This window comes from Branchiostoma belcheri, unplaced genomic scaffold (assembly GCF_001625305.1).
Source record: "Branchiostoma belcheri isolate BF01 breed outbred unplaced genomic scaffold, Haploidv18h27 scaffold27, whole genome shotgun sequence".
NCBI lineage: Eukaryota > Metazoa > Chordata > Leptocardii > Amphioxiformes > Branchiostomatidae > Branchiostoma > Branchiostoma belcheri.
The window spans coordinates 2,665,828-2,686,132 of NW_017803876.1; the positions used below are offsets into that span (position 1 = coordinate 2,665,828).

The following is a 20,305-nucleotide window of genomic DNA, read 5'->3' on the forward strand; positions in this document are numbered from 1 at the left end:
GCAGACGCGGACATACATGTATAAATGCGTACAGCAAACAGCTGAGTCCATACCAAAATGTTACTCGTGGGGTCTTCTGTTTGGTCCACTGTTCCTAGGTCTTCATTGGTCGTTTCCAGTGAGCTCAATGCGCCATGATAAAGCCCCTGTCACACATTCACGAACTTCCGACAAACGGCTCGGCTGGTGTTCGGGAGCACTCTGGCCAGATTTAGGCCACGCCTACCTTTCGTGTATGAATCAAAATGAAATTGAGTAAAATTGGAGCCAAATTTGATCCCTGAACACGCCCCGAACACTGCTGACTTACTCCAGGGTGGTTGGCAGGTGTATAGCTGACTTACGGTCGAAAACCAGCCAACTATGATCGAACCTCTCGAACGCCTCACGAATGTTTCATTTCGTGAATGTGTGACAGGTTCGGCCCGGAGGTACTGTATCATTCCTCGCATCTGTCCAAGACGACCCTGACCACCCCCATGGTGTGCAGTTTCCTGAGCATCATGAACTCCCGGCCCATGTCGTACGCAGACTCCGTCCCGGCAGCAGGGCCGATGAAGATGGGCGCCGCGTGGTAGTGGAAGCCAACCTTGGATGGATGGGGAAATGATGAAGGCACTGGTCTAAGCATCCATGTATTTTGCCATTTCTTATGATATAAACAAACTTTTGTGCATACATTTTTCGAATTTCAAACTATATGACACAGATAACAACAGCTTGCAGTAGTAAACAATAAAAAAAGGTTTCATGACTGAAAATCGATTTTCGTCCAAAAAATGCTTAACTCAAAGACAAGACAAACCTTTGCTCCTCTCTCGTCAATAGGAAAAGGCCAGAAGCCATACAAGGTCACCTCGTCACACAGCATGATGGCGTTAGTCACCTGATACAGTCCTTGAAATGGAAAAAAGGCTATACTTAATAGGCATAGGAAAGGACGATTCAACCATTTAAAACCTGATTTAAAGATTAGAGGTCGGAAGATATCGTGGGCGCCCTGCCCCGTTTTGAACAACAAGTACAGAGAATTTACTTACTGATGAAAACAAGTTGATAGTGTAAGACCCCAAAACAAATAAGATTTGATTGGTCGGCAGAAATCAACCACAGGAGGGAACACCATGGTAAATAAAGAAAAAGAAACCATAGTAGGATAAAACCGTTTGTAAAATGAAGACAACGGACATAACATGAGACAACATAAAATGACAGGACTGTTTCACCATCAAAGCAATGAAAACATGTTGTTTTATAATTACCTGTACTTATGACGCCCGGAAGGCCTTGTTTACTCCAGAACCAGCTGACATCCAGGTAGTGAACCGGGTTCTGATAAACAATCTTCAACTGTGTCGAATTTTTCTCTAATTTCTTTTGAAGGGCAACCACGTAATCTACAAAGAAAGGGTAAGAAATCACATGAACCTGTTTAAAACACCGACACCTGTTAACGTTAATAAGGTGAACAAACGTATCAAATCGTCCTCTTGCAACATCCTGTGTCTTCTCATAAAACTACGTGAAACTTCAAGGGATAGCCATAAAAATGTCATGTACCGTTAGTTTAGTATCAGAATAACTTGTCGAACAGTAAAAGTCAGTGATGATGTAAGAAGTAGCAGCGCTCACCGAACGGTCGTTTGATGACCAGAAGCCCTCTGAACATGGAAGTTTCATTCAGGAATTTGTCCAGCATCTCTGGTTCCTGCAGGACCGTCTTGTATCTAAGACAGATGGATTTTTGTAGATTTCGTGAACTCATAAATCTTATGTCTAGCGCGCGACCACTGCAGCCTACTATTGTGTGCTGCTAGTAACACTTTTCACGCCGGTGTGCCTCACTAAAGTTACCAGTAGGTTGTCAATCTTTAGAGCGGTGTCTTTTATGAAGTACAATGTAATATGCACACATTAAAATCAATACCAGCGTCGTGTTATATAGGACCATTCATTTTCTGTTTCACCCATTTCTTAATCCGACAAGCATGTATAGTAGTACTTACTTGCGAATCATAGCGGTAGTGGTGCTGGTCAGGTTCACTTTGACTCCAACATTTCTGTCATAGGTCGGCTTTTTACCGAGCGGAGGTAGGTTCATTCTAAAAGGAAAGTACACACGATGACACTGTTTCCCCGTGTTTCAGCATCCAACAGTAAATGAGATCGACTATTTATCACCACCAATTTAACCTTAGTAACGTTACTAGTTTGCTTGCTTGCTGAAATAACAGTCCCTTTCTCGTGAGTCTGTAAGCTAATTTTGAATCACCTGAAGACAAAATCGTAGCTGTCAATCTCCTTCCCACATCTGCTTCCCTCCAGGATCCCACCATTGCCCACCACGGCGCAACGGCCGTATCTTTTCTCGGGAATCGGACTTTTCTAAAAGAAAATAACTTTCTTTATTGACCTGTTTCATTTTATACGTTATATATATTTAATCAAGACCAAATTTTAACAATTTAATCAAGTCTTAACTTAAGCCACCGATGGTTGCAACATGTACGTCTCATAAATGCTAATGCGGGTATCTATGTCTGTTCAGTTGTTCCTCTCTTATGATATGAAAAGCACAAAACTAGAATTTAGTTTGTAAGCGTAGACTTTTTAACATGTTCTACAACTGAGATGCTCGGCCCTGGACACTCCAGTTCTACCGAAGTAGTAGAAAGTGTTCCAACGCAGTTTACAGCGCGTAACACGTTCCCAAAAACTATTACTTTTATCCATTTACACATTCATGTACATGTACTGGCATCCTTGACTTCATAGCTTCGTACAGACCTGTGGAAACGTGTCGTAGAACTGCTCACTGAGCCTCAACTTCAGCTCGTTATCAATGAACTTGGGGAAGTCGTAGTCGTACTCCATGACTCCGTTCTCCTTGGTTAGAATCATCCCCTTTTGTGCGTCACAACAATTTGTTATATGTCTCCTGAAAAAGGAATACAGCAAAACAATTTTATAACAAACAGCATATACACAATATCATAAATTGAAAGTCCACATTCCAGTGACAGAATTAAAGTTTTGTCTTGCTTGTCTCTGTACTGCCTTTACTTTTAGCATATTTGGACTCATTGTGATACTATCGAATGTACCCTGTCATATCGGTGCAACGAAAGAAGACGAGTCACCTGAATCTATGCAGATTTTCCTTATTTTGTGACCAGGGACGTCGGAACGCCTGCTTCACACCCATCAGGTTGTACGACTCTGTCACCATCGCCAGCGATGTCGACCACGTTCTGTTCTTTGTTTTTCCGTCCTGCTCGTACACAAGGACGGGTTTCTCGTCTCGCCAGTGGATTTTCCCCTCGCCCTTCTCTTCTGTTTGACACGGTTGCCATTGCCTCTCATTCTCAGCTGCAGAATCATGGACAATTACGCCTTTAGGACCACCACTTCGTTGTGTGGTCCTTGTAGGTGATTCTAAATCGCTAGCCTGTGGCTCGTCGCAGTCACACTGTACACAATCTCCCTTCGTGAATAAAGAGCAGTCGTCAGATTCGCCATATCTCAAGAGTCCTGTCTGGTTGTAGATGCAGTTCAGGCCCGTGAAATACACGACGACGAGCAGGAGCATACAGCAGATCAGCGGCCGGCGGCTCACGGCGACTTTCATCCTCCCGACTATACACAAAAGGTTGATTCTGTAGGGTGCAAGTCGACACAAGTGTATCAGTGAACTCCTACCTATATAAACATTTGGGGCTGTTTGAGTCATTGAAAGAGTGACTGCCCAGGACATGCATGGTTGTGTCGAGACTATATATAATAAAAATTTAGTCAATGATATCTCATTGTTCAGCTCACCGCTACCAGAATGTTGGGTCACAAATCGCCTTACCTGACTTAAAAGTTGTCTAACATGTCGACATGAATGGTAACCGGCTTGGCAGTTTTCCTGTGCCAGAATTAACAAAACCCAGCTTATAAAGAAACGTCCAACATTGTTCAGTTCTTGATAGAAAATAACTCACGTTGTTGTGTGAAAGAGACCAAAATTCTAATACCTACAGTCAGCAACTCTGAACCTTCGGTCGCCTGTACCAGTACTAGTGTTAGAAGCAGTGGCAATGTTTACAAACCTTATGTCGGTTAATTCAAGAAGCTCCTTGGTTAATTCATGTCTCCTAGGTATTTCACGTCAGCAGAAGCGATCCTATGAGCCACGAGAACTTCGAAAATTGCTGGTAGGCAACTGGACTCCACTCCGAAAACATTGCTTACAGTGTAGGTACATGAACACGAGTCCCAAGACACTCGCGTTTGAGTTTCGTAAATAAGCGTGTACCAAACACCGGCATGGGAAGGTTGTTAGACCAGTTTTGCGTCATGGACGCCGCAGGCCAACCCATCAGAAATCTCTCATTGGACATTCAACAAAACCAATGACCCGCAAACCTAGCAAATTACTAGCCTCCTTAGCGGTCTTTTTTTTACCGATTATATGCTGTTTTCTTATTGTATATCAGTTCTAGATTGCACACGGTTTCTTGTTGGCTGGCTCCTGAGTCAATATTATTTAAAGGGTTTCTGACAGGATTTTATTACAGTATATGCTTTAAAATCATTGACGCAAAGAGCTCAAGTTGGAAAATGTCACTGATAGAAAGTTTATTTCAAAACAAATCTCATTTCTCTTTACCTCAAACTGGACGGGAAAACCATCAGACCACATATAAAAATAGCAGCAATACATAAACATAGTATTACACAACATATATATCATATGTACTGTATTTTGTACAAGAATCAAGAATAGGGAATATGTACAAACCCACAGATATCAGATAATCTTTGAAAAACGGAGAGGCCTGAAATTTCAACTAACAACTTGGTTAATGTAGTTGCATGTACATTTTGTATATCAAATGTTGTTATAATTGTAAACCGACCAAAAGCTGCACTAAAGAAAACAATGCTAACATAATTATATACATCACTAAAACGTGTAAAGATCTGCAACAATAGAGATAGCAAAAGTGTCACCTTACTATACCCTGGTATCTAGAATCCAAATATTGATTAAGAAAGAATATCAACATGTTGTACCCTGGACGGTGTGTAATATAGCAGCATGACGGAGAAAATAAAGCTCAACTTTTAATCATCTTTATATCAAAGGTATGACAGGTATGTCTTTTTCACCAATGCAAAACACCATGTTGTAGACATAGCCTTTCTGACTGCTAAAGAAACATACTTCTCAATATATATGGGTGACATAAGAGCAATGGGACATGTCTGGACACCCAATACAATGAACTTACACCCAAAACTGCACAGTAAAAAAGGAATCCAGAGTAATACAATCTACCCAGGCTAGGCATCTATGAATTTTTCTTTTACACACAAATACTGTGATGAGACACCTAAATCTACACAATGTTGACTGCAGAATGATCTGATCAGTAACTCGGCTGGGATTGTGGCGGGTCCGTCCCCTGGAGTCCAGACCCGGGTCGGTGGTGTACCCGAGTGTGTCGTCGTCGCTCGTGAGACCCCTCGCCCTCCCCGGCCCAGCTTCTGTCGCGTCGCTCTCCTTCCTGGACTCGGACTGGCTGTCGTCAGCGCTGTACCCCTGGTCGAAGCCCTGCTGTCCCGGTCCTGGCTTCTCGTCCGACGAGGAGTAGTACTCCTCCGCCGTGCTGGGCGGCACCTCCCCCGCCTGGTCGTCCCTCACCACGCCGCTGTCCTGGGCCAGCTGGTTCTGTTCCGTGGACTCCGAGGCTGCAGCGATGGTCGGGGAGCGGTGGCCGCTACCGGCGTCTACGTTGTCCTTCGATATCGGCTGCTTGGCGCTCTCGGACAGCTTCGACGTGGCCGACACGTAGGAGCGTTGAGAGTGCTGGGACTGCTGGGACTGTCTCCCCATCTGTATGCCTGACTCCACAGCCTGCTGCTCGGCGCCTGTCGTCTTACGGGCCATGGGCACGACGTGTGGGTCGTGGGACACCCTGCGCTTGGGGATGGCACTGGTCGGAGCGGAGTAGGCAGGGATGCTGGGGACCATGTCCCTGGCTGACATCGGGATGGGGTCTTTCTTTAAGCTGGCAAACGTACGGCCCTTCTTGTGGTCATCCAACAGGCAACCTAAGAGGAACAAAATGTTAGTGTTCATAAGAAGTGTGACTTTTACTACCACCAGAGATTTTGCTTCAAGGTTAATTGTCAGGACTGGTTTTCAATTCTCTATTGCTCTTGAACTACAAGACTGATATACAAAACAACTGATCTACATCAGTCTGTAGGTCTTTTGAACATTCCTCTCTATTGTTAGAAACATATTCAATGAAACGTCAGTAGGAGGACTTTGTAAGGAGTAGACTCACCAGCATCCAGTATGACAGCAGCTCCTGACATGACAAAGTTTTCTGTTGGGGAGGGGCACCTCAGCGGCAGGGTCAGACTGCACACCTGACGGGCCTGCGCAACAGATGGGACACATCGTCATCTTAATCAGAACGGTTTTAGGCATTCTTTATATTATAGCTAGGTTACTAGAAATCTCCATGGTGCTGAAATCTATGGGATTAAGCAATGCCGATCTGGTTGTATTCTAATTAAAATCTGAAGTGTAAGAGAAAGGCATCAGTGTATAACACATGCCAGAAATGGAGCAAATTGACAAAAAATGACAAAACAAAGACTTCATTTTCACTTCACTATTTTATGATCAACAATGCAAAACATATATTTATACAATGTTGGTATGGCAGTCTAGGCACCGCATTAACTGCATTATAATGCAAAACAGTACATGTAAAAGTACCCACCTTGTTCATGAAGACAGGACAGTTATAGAGGGTGATGTCCTCCCCACCGTCCCCTCCCGGCCCTGACATCTCAGATGTCAACACAGGCTTCACATACACAACAGGCAGGGGCGTCAGGCCCATTCTAGATGGGGGGAAAATGGTACAGATAAATTATAGGTGCGTTCCATCTTTACAATGTGAGGGATAGAGGAAATCCTACCATGGTGACTGTGTAGCTCTTAGGATTGTCAATACATTGATTTTCTGTATAAAACAAGCACAAAGTTTATTATTTGACAAAAGTTTAACATAACAGTATCTCTCCAAATACAGGATCTGTGTATACTGCTTGAGGTCCAAAGCTCTTCTGGCCATTTATGTTTCTTGAAATATCATAATCAAAAGCAATTCAAGACTTGCGTCTGAATACAGGTATCAAGATGATGTATTTGTTGGCAAGGTGTAGCCAATAGCATTGTCGTGTACTCACTCTGCCTCTGTGAGACAGCCTGCCTGCCAGTCCCAGGCTGCCCCCTGGATGTACAGACCCTGGATGTACAGACCTCCCTCCTCCTCCTCCACTGCTGCATCATCCCTCACAACCTCACAGCTCAGGGTGATCTGGGGAGACAAAGGCAATGTACACTTACACATAACACTTCAGAGCACCACACATTGGTGCATGCAGAGGAACAATATTATAATTATAGTTTCAGGGACACAAAAAGTTGAGAGTGACTGGATTGACCATTCACATTCCAAGGGTGCTGCATTGCCAAATTTTCTAGGAGTACAAAGGCCAAAATTTGATGGAAACGGAGGAGGAAATTTTTAAAGGTACGTGGACTGTCTATGGTGCTGAAACTCTATCTCCTGAGGTCAAGTCAAGAAGAAGAAAAATTCTTCTCAATACCTTTTCTGGAACATGCCAGAAAGCTGAAACAAGGTACAAATAGCAGTTGATACAATGCTTTGGCAATAAAGAGCACTCCAGTTCATGTTGTTCAAGTTTCAGACTGACCTTGCTGACGGGGACCTCCAGCTGTACTGCCTTCTCCTGCCGCAGGGCCGTGAAGAGAGCCGCGGGGTTGACCAGCCCGCCCAGCCAGACCGAGGTCAGCTGGCCGTGGGACAGCTGCGGCTGGGACGTGGGTCTGTCCGGCTCCCGGGACACTATCCCACGCTTCACCCAGTCATGCAACTGCTTGTACCTCTCCTGGAGGTCTGGGAGAAGACAGGAATATAGTGTCAATGATAAGTAACACTCTCCCAAAGGGCTGACAATCTCTCCTGTGTACCTAAAATACCTTGCCAGTAGCAGCAAGGAAACTTGCTGCTGATATTCTTAACAGTACAGGGTCTGTCCATGGTGCTGAAACTCTATCCACTAAGGACTAGCTGCCGTCAGGTCTAGAAGAAGAAAAATTCTTCTAAAATCCTTTTTTATAAAAAGCCAGAAAGCTATAACAATGCAGAATAAACATTTGATCTCTTATATAGTATACAAGGTTTCAGGGATGAAGAGAACTATAACATGCTGGTCTACCTGGAAAAGTTTGCAACTACAGTGTGTTTGTAGCATCTGCATCTATATAACTATCATACAACATTCTGCAGAATGTTGACAGCTGGTTCACCTTCTAGCCAGGACAGGATGGTGTGAGAGGAGGGGCGGCAGCGGGGGTGTGTCCACGACACGGGAACCTCCTCCGACTGCAGGGCCTCCGCCAGCTGGGTCAGGGATGCTGGGATAGCGTTGGTGCCTCCCAGCATGCACTGGTCCAGGTTGTGCAGCGACTGGCGCACGTGGCACAGCAGCAGGTTCAACCAGTGGCACTCCTGTGAGGATTGGACGAGAGGTGCGGAAAGGAAGTATCACACAGTGTGAGTAAACCATTCCTCTACAAAACTACTGCCAGTTCTGGGGCAAGAGCACAACTAGTACATGTATGTGGAAAAAGACATCAATGTTGGCATGAATACTGGTATATATGTGCACTGTGGGCAGAGGGCAGAGCTTTTTGTATTGGCATAGTGCTGGATCAATACATGAAACAACAAAGGTCGAAAAAATGGTGTGGAAACATTCTGTACCTAGCTTCATGTCAGAGGAAGGGAAATGTACAAAATGGAAAATTTCACTACTCCAGGTATTGAATGTTGAAGATGAATGCCCATTGACAGTACCTGTAGCAGGATGAAGCCCAGAGATTCTGGCATCTCCTCGGGCGGCACGGTGGCCACGCTGACCATGGAGGGCCGGTGGTACTGGAAGGAGAAGGAGCTGGAGTCCACCTGGGACGGGAGCCTGCCCAGCTCCAGCAGGGGAGGCAGGCTGTCCACACACAGGTCAATGGCAAACCTCAGCCGCTGGACGTCCAGGGAAACCTCTTTGGACACGATGGACTTGCTGGGGTACGGGCCGCACTGGGTGTGGGTCAGCAGCTGGTCAAGGTGGGCTACGTACACGGAGGAGCTACAGAAAAAAGAAAAATGATAATAATTTCGTTGGGCCAACATTCAACTTACAGAATGATACATTTAGAAAGCTGTATTTACATGTAGAATGCTGCAGAACATTGACTTCAACCAAGGATTTAAGTTCAGCTTCAATATTATTAAGGTTTTAAGGAGCATGAATGTACATCATTTGAGCTTATTTTAAACATTTGGTTAAGGGAGTCAATTGTCTATTTTCCAAAACTGCAGCATCCTTTGCAGTACACCTCCTTTAGAGACAGCTCACCTGGCTTCATTCCAGTCCCTGTCCACGCTCTCGTCCAGCAGCAGGGCTTCCGTCGCGCTGTGGTCAGACTTGAAACAGGACTCGAACCAGTGGGGGTACTCGGAAGGGTCCACGTTGGCGGCGGGGGTGGGGATGGGCACGTTCCCCAGCATGAGGCGCCCAGATTGGTTGGTGATGAGGTACAGGATCTCGTGCAGGATGGTGGAGGTGTACTGACAGTCCCAGTCTGTTCCCATGATGTTCCCGTACACCATCTGTGGACAACAATGTGGGGAAAATGTTCAAAGCATTGTTACATTTACATTTATGAGATGACTGTTGTGTCAATCATAGGTGACAAATACACTATAGTTTGGTGAATGTAAGAAACTGCCATCTTATATGTATATATACTACACTGCATGAAAAAAAAAACCTTTTAAAAGCATCATCTACATTTCTGAACTGTTGCACTGAAAAAAAGTGAATGTTTTCCTACATTGTACTTAATCACATAATATCTAATTCTGATGAAAGAAGAAATGATGAATGATATCCATGGGCATTTTTGTTTCCTGTCTCCCATGCTTTTGTACATCGGTTGAAAACAATTTTGAATACCCTGACCACGGTTTAATCCCAGACATCTCACCTCAGCCAGAGCTTTACACGCCTCGTCCACCGTTGGTTCCTCCCCTCCCTCGTTCAGAGACTTGCCCACCAGGATGTCAATCCCCTGCTGCAGTTGGACGCCGCTGAGCGGGTACTGCAGACTGAGGCCACGCGTCCCGTACAGCTGCCGGGCCAGCAGCACGCCTTGCACCACACACAGACCAAACACCATGTTGCGGATGTTGTTGGACTTGTCTCTCAGCTTGTCCCAGGACTGGGGAGGTACGCTGCTCAGGGCAGCACCGATGGCTGCAACAAACAACAAGCAAGTCAGAAAGGGACTTCATGTTGGTAAAAAAACATGCAAATCAAAATGAGACTGGTATATTTTTTGATCACTCGGAAAAATAATCTAAGATGAATGTACAGTACTATCAAAGTGCCATGGTAGAGCAGAGGTGGTCAAAAGTACCGGTTTGACTGCATGCTGCATAGTGTTACAACATGTTTCAAGTAAAGCACAAGCAGGAAGTTGACATAGCCATCACAGTCCACATAAAGCAGACAGATCTGAGCATCTTTCAGTTCATTTGTAGCAGGCAACAGCAGAGTGCATGTGTGTAATATTCACAGTACCTTACACTCACTGCACCCTATATAACAGTATCACAACTGACCTTTCTTGAGCATGCCCTGGGGTGACCCATGTGCCAGCGCAGCAGGTCCCTGTGCCTCTTGTCCCCCCAGCAGGTGCGGCCCGATGACGTCCCAGGCCACCTTGTGGAGAACGTTCAGCAGGTCCTCGGGGAGGGTTGTGCTGGGCTCCGACGTCAGCCACACCTGGAATGACGACCTCCCTCCCTCCTGGGCTGACCTGTCCTTCAAACCTGTCAATGCAAGGGATGAAGGGAAGCAGCATTAACAAACAGTAAGTCACTTGTTATCAGAAATTCTATTCTGGATCCCACAACAGCATCAAACGTTTCATAGTAATGGACATTGTGGAAACTTTCTACATACTTGACAAGGACATAAGCTAGAATAAGATTCACATACTGTTTCCCAATTTCTTTGTCTCTGAGACAAACCATCATGTTGGTTCTTTATATACGATAAGAGACAAACAGCTAATAACAATGTGATATGGTTGCCAATATTCTATTTCTAAAAATCAAGTATACCAGAGCCATCCAAAACACACTCTCATGCTTAATGGTGGCAACAGTTTGGTCATTTTCCATCAACTGAAAATTAACAAGAATTCCTCAGCCGGCCTGACTGACCTGTGGCTGTGTGGCTGACCCTGGCCAGGTGCAGCTTCAGCTCGTGCAGGAACTGTGGAGAGGCCAGGTGAATGTCCTCGATGATGACCCAGCCCTCGTTGTTGTGGGCTGTGTCAATGGCCACGTCCACACGGGACTCACAACCCTCACCAACAGCCACATGCTCAACAGGGAGGTCCTGTAAGGGTTGAGCATGATGTACCATCACTATCTGACTGTTAAGTTGATCTTATTGTCACAAAGCGGCAAAGAGGAGTCACATTTATAAATGCATCCTTTGTCCTAATCATTACACAACAATGTAGCAAGGCAAAAGTTCAATTTGTCCTAATTAACTTATTAAGTCAGAAGATAGACCACCACAATGTCAGAAAAATATGTCTGTATACCTAAAAGAACAATCACTACGTCAAAATGACTGCATTCATTCAGGCTAATAAATTTCAAACCTTTGCTAGACTCTTCAGCACCTCCACAGGATGTTTCTTGATGTCAATGGCTGCGATGTTGGGTTGACTGGAGCTGTTTAGGCTGGGTGACAGCAACACAAGCACACCTGGGGGGAGGGCATTTCATCTGTCATTAATAATTTTGAAAAAGGTTCTCAGATCCATCAATTTTCATTACATGTAGCTGTTGAAAATGCAATCCGAAATACAATTCTTTACAAAGCTGTGAAATTTTCTTCTATTAGTTCACAGAGTGAGACATATCAGGAGCTGATGAAGGTGATCAGGAGGATAAGAGCAACCTTGGTAAGTACATTAGGACATGTAAGCCTGACACTCACCGATATGTGAGTCTCCGGCAGTGTCCAGAATTGCCTCCAGGCTGGGCGTGGCCTTGTTGCCTAGCACCCCGGGCATGTGCTTCTGCACATACTTGGCCATGGCGAAGGGAAGTCTGTCTGGGCGCAGACAGCGCATGATGAGCAGCTGGTGGAAGTCTGTCATGGGGCCCAGGTCTGGGCTGCCAGTGCCTGCATCAGCTGCTGTAATATTGTCAGACAATGTACATGGATTACTTCCACATAATGCACAATAGTTAAGGTTCAAGCCACTGGTAGAATGTAATCCGGTAACAGACCTTGAAAACTTAAAACATATCATATCATACCATATAATATCATGTCATATCATAATTTTTGAATAAGAGGCAGTAAATTGCTAATGAGATCTGTTTGTGTCCAGTGTCCAGAGCTTGTAAACTGAGATTTTTTGGTTTGGTGTGTACTCCATTCCCCTCCAATGACTGTCCAGCTTTGACCAAAACTTTCTAGGTTTTGGACTTGGTAACCTGTGAGTGTCAGTAGCCTAAGAAATGAAGAAGTTAATATGGCAATACTCTAATAGACTAGACACTAGACCAGCACCTTGCTCCTCTGTTGGTGGCCTGTAAGGAAGCCTCTCCTCCTCTGGCGCCAGGGACTGGTACCACCTCTCCCAGTCGTCTGCATCCTCGGCTACGTGCTTACACAGGCTGTCCAGCGGGCCAGGCAGCACCGACATGGCCATCAGGTCCTCAAACTTGTCCTGCGGGATCCACTCAGGCATGGGGGCCTCACAGTCAAAGTCCTCCAGGGACAGGGGCAGGCCTCCACCCAGGCCTGGGTTTCCTGTGAATGTCAAAGGAAGATATGTCAGTGTGTAAAAGGTAAAGGTACTAGGTAAAGATAAAGTCCCATAGCCTTTTTGAGTGTTTAGGGCACAGTATTGGAAGGCAGAGCCCATCCCTCTCCCATTTTACACCTGAGTGGAGTGAGGAAAGTCGTGTAAAGTGCCATTCCCAAGAACACAATGTCTAGCCAGGAATACTTGGATTTGCACTGCTGACCTCTTGATCTCGCATCTGTTGGCCTGGCCACTCGGCCTGTCAATGCCATATGTCAGTGTGTGTTCACCCCCCCCCAAAAATCTTCAGCCTTACATGTAATAAAATCTCCAACATTACAAAGTATTTACTCCAAACTGTATGGCTTTTCCTGAAATGTTAATGTCTACAGTATCACCAATCATTGCTGCTTGAACCCTGCTTTAAAACCTCTACCTTGCAGGAGTAGACTGAGTTCCTCCTCGGCAAACTCCTCCCCCTCCAGCTGCATGTGGAGACACAGCATGGTGGCGAACAGCAGGCGATGCTCCGGGTACAGCGACTGGCTCACGCTGTCGTACACCAGCTGGGTCAGCCCGTCCACCAGCATCTTGGTCTGGTTCACCGACATGCTGTCGAACGACACGCCCTGCGTCGGGACGTCCGGAGCGTCGGGGAGGACCAGCTCTTCACTCTTGGGACGGGAACTTTCCGCTGAGGTTTCTGTTTCGCCCTCTTCGTTCTCCTGCTGTTTGTTACTACCAGCTATAGACACACCTGCAAAGGTGTCAAATTGTTAGCAATGGTCAACTTCCTCCCAGGCATCAAATAACAACAATTCACAGGAGTTCTAGACGGTCATGTAGACTGATATTTTGAGCACACAATGTTACAGATCAACATAGGCAGCTACTCTGGTAAAAGTTCTTTTATAAGACTTAGCATTTTCAAGAGTAATATGACTAAAAATTTGTTACCTTCCTCTCCCCTGAAAGATCTGGGAGATCTTCCATGTCTGCTGTCCTTGTCTTGTCTGGGAGAAGTGTCCTGAAAGATGACATAAAAAAGCTTACACAAAATATACTTTGTTATATAATTACTAGAACCATACATGCACAAACTGCTACATGTATTAGTCTTTGAAACACTAAGCCCAGCTTTGCAAACATATGATCATGCCTTACCTTGCTTGCACTGCCTTGTGTCTTCTCCTCCTCCTCTTCCTCCTCCTCAAAGTCCTCCCCCACAGCCTTGTCGAACAGGTTGAGGAAGAATGTCTTGGAGAACTTGTACTCCCTCTGCACCATCTCCAGACTGCGCAGGAGGGAGAAGAGCAGGGCGCCGCGCTCCGCCACCGGAGCCAGCTCCTCCCGCAGGGCGTGGATGTCCTCCAACACCTGCTCAGCCTGCTGTAACCTGTGGTAAACCTACAGGGGCGGGACAGACGGGTGCTTGTTTATTTACTTACTGGACAGATCTGAAAACAAGAAATCCGTAAGGAGCTGGCAACAGAAAACACCAGGTTTCTCTACAAGGCTGTCTCCTCAGAACATATACAATGCAACAAAATATGATCGAAAGTCATCAGGCTGAAAGTTAAAGAATGCCGTATATGGAGTTCTTTGTCTTAACTGTCCATACCATAAAGTTCATATACCAAGTAATCTGGTAAGGCATTTATTTACTTAAACATCATGTATCAAAATGTTTGGTGCAGGCAGATATCCATCCATGTTAGCATTGTTAAGAAGCAAAATAATAGTTAAAAGCTGGAATTTTATTAGTTTTCAGTGTACAGACATTGCTGTCTGGCATATAGTGTATAAAAGTATACAGATGTAGTAAGCAAATAGAACAGTGCAAGAAAACAATCACTCAATTAAAAAACTGGATAAATTTTGAAATAGAACAGCCTACATCTAGTAGAGAAGTTTACTACAAAGCAAAGTTGCTCTACTATATGTAGAACTATGCAAGATGTAGTAGGACAGCAGCTACATGTAAACTACAGGCAACTCTACCCTCAAACTACACCATAGGCAGCTCTACACTTGGACTACACTGTAGGCAGCGGAGGCTTCAGGTAATGTTCCACCACTGGGCTGTGGGGTGGGATGAAACACTACCTGTTGCTTCTGCTGCACCACTTTGGTCACAAACTCGGTGCTGTCCCAGATGTCATCTGACTCCCCCTCCAGCAGCCGCTGTGCCAGCCGCTTGGCCAGGCTCTTCAGCGCCACCCGGTATTCCCGGATGGCCAGCAGGGCCAGCTTCTGCTCCTGGTACAGGTCACGACGCACACGGGCAAAGGTGCGGGACAGAAGGTCCTCCTGAAATCATGGATTTTTCAGTCAGTTCCATGTCAAAGTTGTCATGTAGCTACATTGACTTCATACAACCTACCATGGTTTCTAGTTTGTGTCACAGTAGTAAATATGGCCTCATCCCAGCATTATTCATATTCCAGCATTTCATATCATCCTCTATAACTGTAAAACTTTACAAGGTGAAGCAATTGCTTGATCAGCACCAAGGACAGGAACACCTTCCCTTGATCCTTCAAGCAGATGACTTGTCTCTGTATGCCTGTTTCTAAATCAACTAAGGTAACAATATCTGCTAATAATGGTCTTGCAAGGGAAGACCAAACTTGCCTGCAGAGTTTCTGACGACGTTGTGTAGCTGATGAGGGCAGTGGTGGAGGCTATCTCAGCGTCCAGCTGTGGTCGAGTGACCAGCGAGGACAGGTACAGGTGGAAGGATGGTGGGCTCTGTAACCTCCGTCCACAGTACTGGATAATGTAGGGCTCTGCAGAGCATGGGGCACAAAGATATACACATTGTGCTTAGGTGTTTTATTTACTCTTGCCACACATCCATATCCTAAACATGGATCAGTTCTTCATCTAGTGACAGACTGCTGTACATGGATTTAAGATTCAGGGTTTAATTTTGCAGTAGGGCACACAGCATACTTAACTGACGAAATCTATTGCTTCCAGCGTGGTAATTTCACAATGAAAAGGTCACCACAAAAACTGCGAACATAAATCTACCAAACATATTTCAAGATATTATTACGGTATCAAGGCATCGTTACCCTCAGGTTCCTCCACATCCATGTGGTTCTGCAGGTAGATGAGAGGAGTGAGCATACTCTCCACGTGTTCTGTACAATTCTGCAGCAGCAGGGACAGGCCTGTCACCAGGGCTCTCTCTATCTGCACCAGTACTGCAGGGTCCATTCTGGGGAGGGGAGTGAGGGCACAAACATGGACCATGAGAACTTCCCCACATTGGCATACAATTGTAGCTTCTTTCAGGTCTTGTGATTTTTTTTTTTCACGATCTCCTTTCTCAAATCATCAGCAATGAGCTTTTCTTAAGGTATCGAGACATTGCAGAGAATTATTTCAGCCCTTTTTTCCACATTTGTATCTCTTACAGTAAAGCAGCATAGAATACCATGTTTTTCAGCAAGCTGTGTATTACCAATATTCTTGGGTAGCTTTTTGTCTATTATATTGCATATATTGCAATACCATGATGGTTTGTCCATAGTTATGAACTTATCTTCATCATGTCTACATAACAGTTTCTTTGTGCCTTACTTAGTAGTTGGTATGTCTACCAGTATCCTAGCCATTTTGTACATCATGCACAGTCTGGACTGTGAATAACATGTCTCTGCCTTACCTCCTCTGCATGTCGACAGACACCAGCTCTGTGCCCTGCTTCTTCATGACCTTCTTCAGCCACCTGACGGCGTCACCGTGGGGGTCGATGAGGAAGGGCGGGCGGTTCCAGGACGACACCAGGACGGCCATGTTCTCTATCTGATGGGGACTGAAGCCCTGGGTGTTCCACTCCTGTCAGTACAGGTACATGTTATCAGCACTCAGCTTGGGAGTTATTGTGTTACTATGCATACATAGAAGTGACTGATACCTTTCTAACTTGAACAATGGTGACTTGCAACCTGCTCTCCTATTTCTCATGACATCTGGAGATTACAGTAACTTTTCATCTGGAGATTACAGTAACTGATAATGACCAATTTACCAATTTTCCTCAAACTGGCACAAAGTGCAAGTTGATAAAAGCTTAAAGCATTACATCTACCTGAAACAGACTACAATGTAGGTCACACATCTCATAGTGGCAACAATAGTCAGCTTGTCAGATCTCAAAAGGAACCACAGCAGGGCCACAGAGTCTCACCTGTAACTGCTTGCCTCCCACCAGCAGCTTGACCAGGGCTCCCATGTACTTGTTGTACTCCTGCTTGCTGATGACAGGCATGTTCTCCACTGTGTAGCCTACAAAACCCTCTGCACTGGCATGGCTGCTGACCTCACTCTCGTTCTCACCACCTGCACACAGACATTACAGCATACATCAGACTAATAGTGAAATTTGAAGCAAGATACCTGCAGAATACACATCATAGGGGTTTCATTTTCTAGAAGACAATAGGTTTTCATAATGGTGCGAACATTCAATCACTCAAATTTGTCTTATTGTCTGTTTCACTAGTTTACAAAGGGTAGATATACATTTGTACATGCAACATGTATAAGTATAAACTATAAAGTTAAGACATGTGTATATTGGAAGTTGAAAACAAGAAACAACACCTACCGTTGCCCTCTGCTGGCTCACTCTCATACTGCATGTCTGCCTCCTGTTGCCCCTCGCCTCCTGTCTCTGTCTGGGGGTGCTCAGTACCTGCCTCTGTAGCAGGAACCTCTGTCTCCTCCTCTGTACCACTCTTGTCATTGTCAGGACCAGCTGCAAGGGGAAAGCAGCATTGAAGCCCAAACTGATTTGACTGCTACACATGCACAGATCAGTTTAATGTCGAACAAATTTGATAACTGACCCCAAAATGTCAGTATTCTATAGGACTGAAAAGATAACAGGAGAATAACATACTCATGATACCATGCTATGCTAACATTTCTTCGATCTATCTGATGGGAATCCTATAAGGGAACTCACCAGTCTCCTCAAGTTGCACCTTCTCCTCTGCCCCATCTCCCTCACCACGTGGCTCTCTCTCCATACTTTTGGCTGTGCTCAACTCCTGCTGGGCTGTAGCCTGTACCAAAATTGTCACACAATATCATCATCATAGTGCAATTTTTACCACTAAAGCACATTTCCCCTCTACCACAGATACAGACCCTATAAAGTTAAGGAATTTATAGTACAGTAAGGATTCTAAGGAACATAAGAAGTGCTTTTATCTGAACAGGAACACTTACAAAGAGTTCACTCTCTGCTTTAGATGACTCTCCCATGGTGAAGCCATTCTCGGAGTAGTCCCTGATCATGGGACTGCCTGTGTCAATAGCCCAGTCAATGACATGGCCTGGGTCGATCAAAAGGAAGAATAATCAACATGTTATAAATCCTCATGCAAAGTTAATTCTATCACAGAAACAACTGCAAGATGTCAGATGTCACCAAGATCTGACAAGAAATTAATGAAGAATGTAGATTAGCACTCAGCACTAAGTAATATCAGAACAAGTATGGGAGTTGAACACACCGCACCAGACTTTTAACCTACCCTTCATGGGGTCGAGGGAGTCGATGACCAGCGGCACGCCTCTCTCCTGCAGACAGTGGGGCCAGTGTAGGGTCACCATCATGCGGCGGAACCCGTGATCATACGGTCCCAGGTAGATGGCAAACGCTGCTGCCATGGCAACGCCTCCAGCGATGCCCACCTCCCGCCTTGCCAGGGAGTTGAAAATCTGTACGAAGTGCTCGTGCTCCTTTGCAAGGATCTGGAAAGTGACAGACCATTTTAACTAACTTCTCAACAGAGCAGGAGTTGAAATGGGTAAAAATTAAGTGCGGTTACTCAGTGCATTAAAGCCTAAATTACATAATGCTGTGCTCATTTGCTCATCAGCCATAGGGGTAGTCTGACCATACTTGTACATGGCAGTCCTATACATGTACATGACATTGTATATAAAAAGTGATGTGCAGTAAAAACAATTTCACAATCTTTTCTATGAATTAAAACACCTTAATCTTACCTTCCTGAACCTGGCTGCTGTGTCCAGGTTCCTGTCCATCAGCTCTGTCTTAGCCTCCTGCTCCTTCTTGTCAATTGTGGCCTCCTCAAAACCCTTAGCCAGGTCCTGTAACCTGGTCTCCAGGGCCTGCAATGTCAACAAGGAGTCATCAGACATCGTCATGACATTAAGACCGTTGTAAACAAATGTTCCATGTCTTTTTTGGCTATACATCATAAGCCTTACCATGACTTTTGTCCAAACACATATTTCTGAAGAATACTGAAAAGGCAGGTGAATGAAATGAGGTGGTATGATTGTACTGTAGAAGAAGATGATTGTGTTGCTTGCATTAATAATATCATTGGGTTTGATAATTTTCATTTTTTTATTTTGGGGTGTTACATGATTGTATGTTTGTGAAGATCCAATGGTGATGGAATGAAGAACAACCACATTTTAACCTGACCTTTCTCTTAGTCTCCAGAGTTGACATCCTGTGCTCAGCCATCTCCACAGCAGCTGCTGTCTGCTCCACCTTGTTGTGTAGGGGCTTCACCTTGGAGATCATCAGCCGGTTGTACCTGCAAGCAAGCAAAATGTCAATCTCAAGACAAAGATACAGCAAAAATCCAATACTGGCATCTCTTGTTATTGCTTACAGTATAAACAAATTGTGTGTATATAACTAACTACAACTAACTACATAAAAAAACAACTATATCCTATCTCAGACATATGCAGGTCACCATAGACTATAGCTTACAAAATAAGTGTTGCTCACCTGACAACACCTTTGACCCATTTGCACAGTGCAGCCACAGCCACATTGTTGTCTGCCTTAGCCTGCATGGTCTCAGGGGTAAATCCTGGTTTCTTCAAGTACTGCTCCACAACCTCGATGGTCTCCTCTGGCAGCTGGTTCTCATCAAAAGCAAGCAGTTCCTCACGGAACCTGTACAGGGCACATTTAATATACGTCATGACTGGAACTTAACACTCTTAGACTATAATAAGTAATGCATAGAAAACTTGATGTGTGGTCTCTGTACAATGTTTGAAGGCATAGTATCATAATGTTGTGTCAGAAATTGTGTCAAATATTATCATTTTTCATGTAGAAATATTTTGTTGTTTTTCTACTCACCTTTCCAGGTTGGCCATCTGCCTTTTGGCCCCCTTGTTCCAGGTTAAATCAGAGTTGGGTGATTTCACTGAAAAAAAAAAGATATCCTTAGGTCTCAAGAAACCTGACATCAACCATCTGAACTGTGATAAAATTAGCAACATGACGAC

General features: G+C 44.8%; 2 protein-coding genes across 3 annotated transcripts in view; both read right to left on the reverse strand.

Annotated features, from left to right (window-relative positions):
* Nucleotides 1–221: 221 nt before the first annotated feature.
* LOC109472352 (alpha-N-acetylneuraminide alpha-2,8-sialyltransferase-like) lies at nucleotides 222–4,306 on the reverse strand. The gene is made up of 9 exons (XM_019772064.1): nucleotides 4,095–4,306; nucleotides 3,141–3,656; nucleotides 2,788–2,938; nucleotides 2,273–2,385; nucleotides 2,007–2,102; nucleotides 1,633–1,727; nucleotides 1,263–1,397; nucleotides 806–897; nucleotides 222–589 (listed from the first exon to the last, which is right to left on the reverse strand). The coding sequence occupies exons 2-9, from the start codon at nucleotides 3,626–3,628 to the stop codon at nucleotides 440–442; spliced, it is 1,320 nt and encodes a 439-aa protein (XP_019627623.1). The 5' UTR covers nucleotides 3,629–3,656; nucleotides 4,095–4,306; the 3' UTR covers nucleotides 222–439.
* Nucleotides 4,307–4,609: 303 nt separating this feature from the next.
* LOC109472243 (dynein heavy chain 9, axonemal-like) overlaps nucleotides 4,610–20,305 on the reverse strand; it is a 49,310-nt gene continuing 33,614 nt past the window's right edge. The window contains exons 64-93 of one of the 2 annotated variants that reach the window (XM_019771880.1): nucleotides 20,157–20,223; nucleotides 19,794–19,964; nucleotides 19,479–19,593; nucleotides 19,031–19,156; nucleotides 18,553–18,772; nucleotides 18,245–18,351; nucleotides 17,979–18,078; nucleotides 17,619–17,768; nucleotides 17,199–17,350; nucleotides 16,674–16,846; nucleotides 16,078–16,223; nucleotides 15,632–15,786; nucleotides 15,104–15,307; nucleotides 14,162–14,404; nucleotides 13,955–14,024; nucleotides 13,434–13,754; nucleotides 12,760–13,002; nucleotides 12,178–12,378; nucleotides 11,837–11,943; nucleotides 11,388–11,565; nucleotides 10,782–10,991; nucleotides 10,145–10,413; nucleotides 9,514–9,767; nucleotides 8,955–9,243; nucleotides 8,405–8,606; nucleotides 7,789–7,991; nucleotides 7,258–7,388; nucleotides 6,786–6,909; nucleotides 6,342–6,435; nucleotides 4,610–6,102 (exon numbers count right to left, since the gene is read on the reverse strand). In XM_019771880.1, coding sequence (XP_019627439.1) covers nucleotides 5,276–6,102; nucleotides 6,342–6,435; nucleotides 6,786–6,909; nucleotides 7,258–7,388; nucleotides 7,789–7,991; nucleotides 8,405–8,606; nucleotides 8,955–9,243; nucleotides 9,514–9,767; nucleotides 10,145–10,413; nucleotides 10,782–10,991; nucleotides 11,388–11,565; nucleotides 11,837–11,943; nucleotides 12,178–12,378; nucleotides 12,760–13,002; nucleotides 13,434–13,754; nucleotides 13,955–14,024; nucleotides 14,162–14,404; nucleotides 15,104–15,307; nucleotides 15,632–15,786; nucleotides 16,078–16,223; nucleotides 16,674–16,846; nucleotides 17,199–17,350; nucleotides 17,619–17,768; nucleotides 17,979–18,078; nucleotides 18,245–18,351; nucleotides 18,553–18,772; nucleotides 19,031–19,156; nucleotides 19,479–19,593; nucleotides 19,794–19,964; nucleotides 20,157–20,223 — 5,852 coding nt within the window. In that variant the 3' untranslated portion in view covers nucleotides 4,610–5,275. The remainder of the gene's footprint in view (nucleotides 6,103–6,341; nucleotides 6,436–6,785; nucleotides 6,910–7,257; nucleotides 7,389–7,788; nucleotides 7,992–8,404; nucleotides 8,607–8,954; nucleotides 9,244–9,513; nucleotides 9,768–10,144; nucleotides 10,414–10,781; nucleotides 10,992–11,387; nucleotides 11,566–11,836; nucleotides 11,944–12,177; nucleotides 12,379–12,759; nucleotides 13,003–13,433; nucleotides 13,755–13,954; nucleotides 14,025–14,161; nucleotides 14,405–15,103; nucleotides 15,308–15,631; nucleotides 15,787–16,077; nucleotides 16,224–16,673; nucleotides 16,847–17,198; nucleotides 17,351–17,618; nucleotides 17,769–17,978; nucleotides 18,079–18,244; nucleotides 18,352–18,552; nucleotides 18,773–19,030; nucleotides 19,157–19,478; nucleotides 19,594–19,793; nucleotides 19,965–20,156; nucleotides 20,224–20,305) is intronic. The other variant, XM_019771879.1, reaches the window with a different exon arrangement.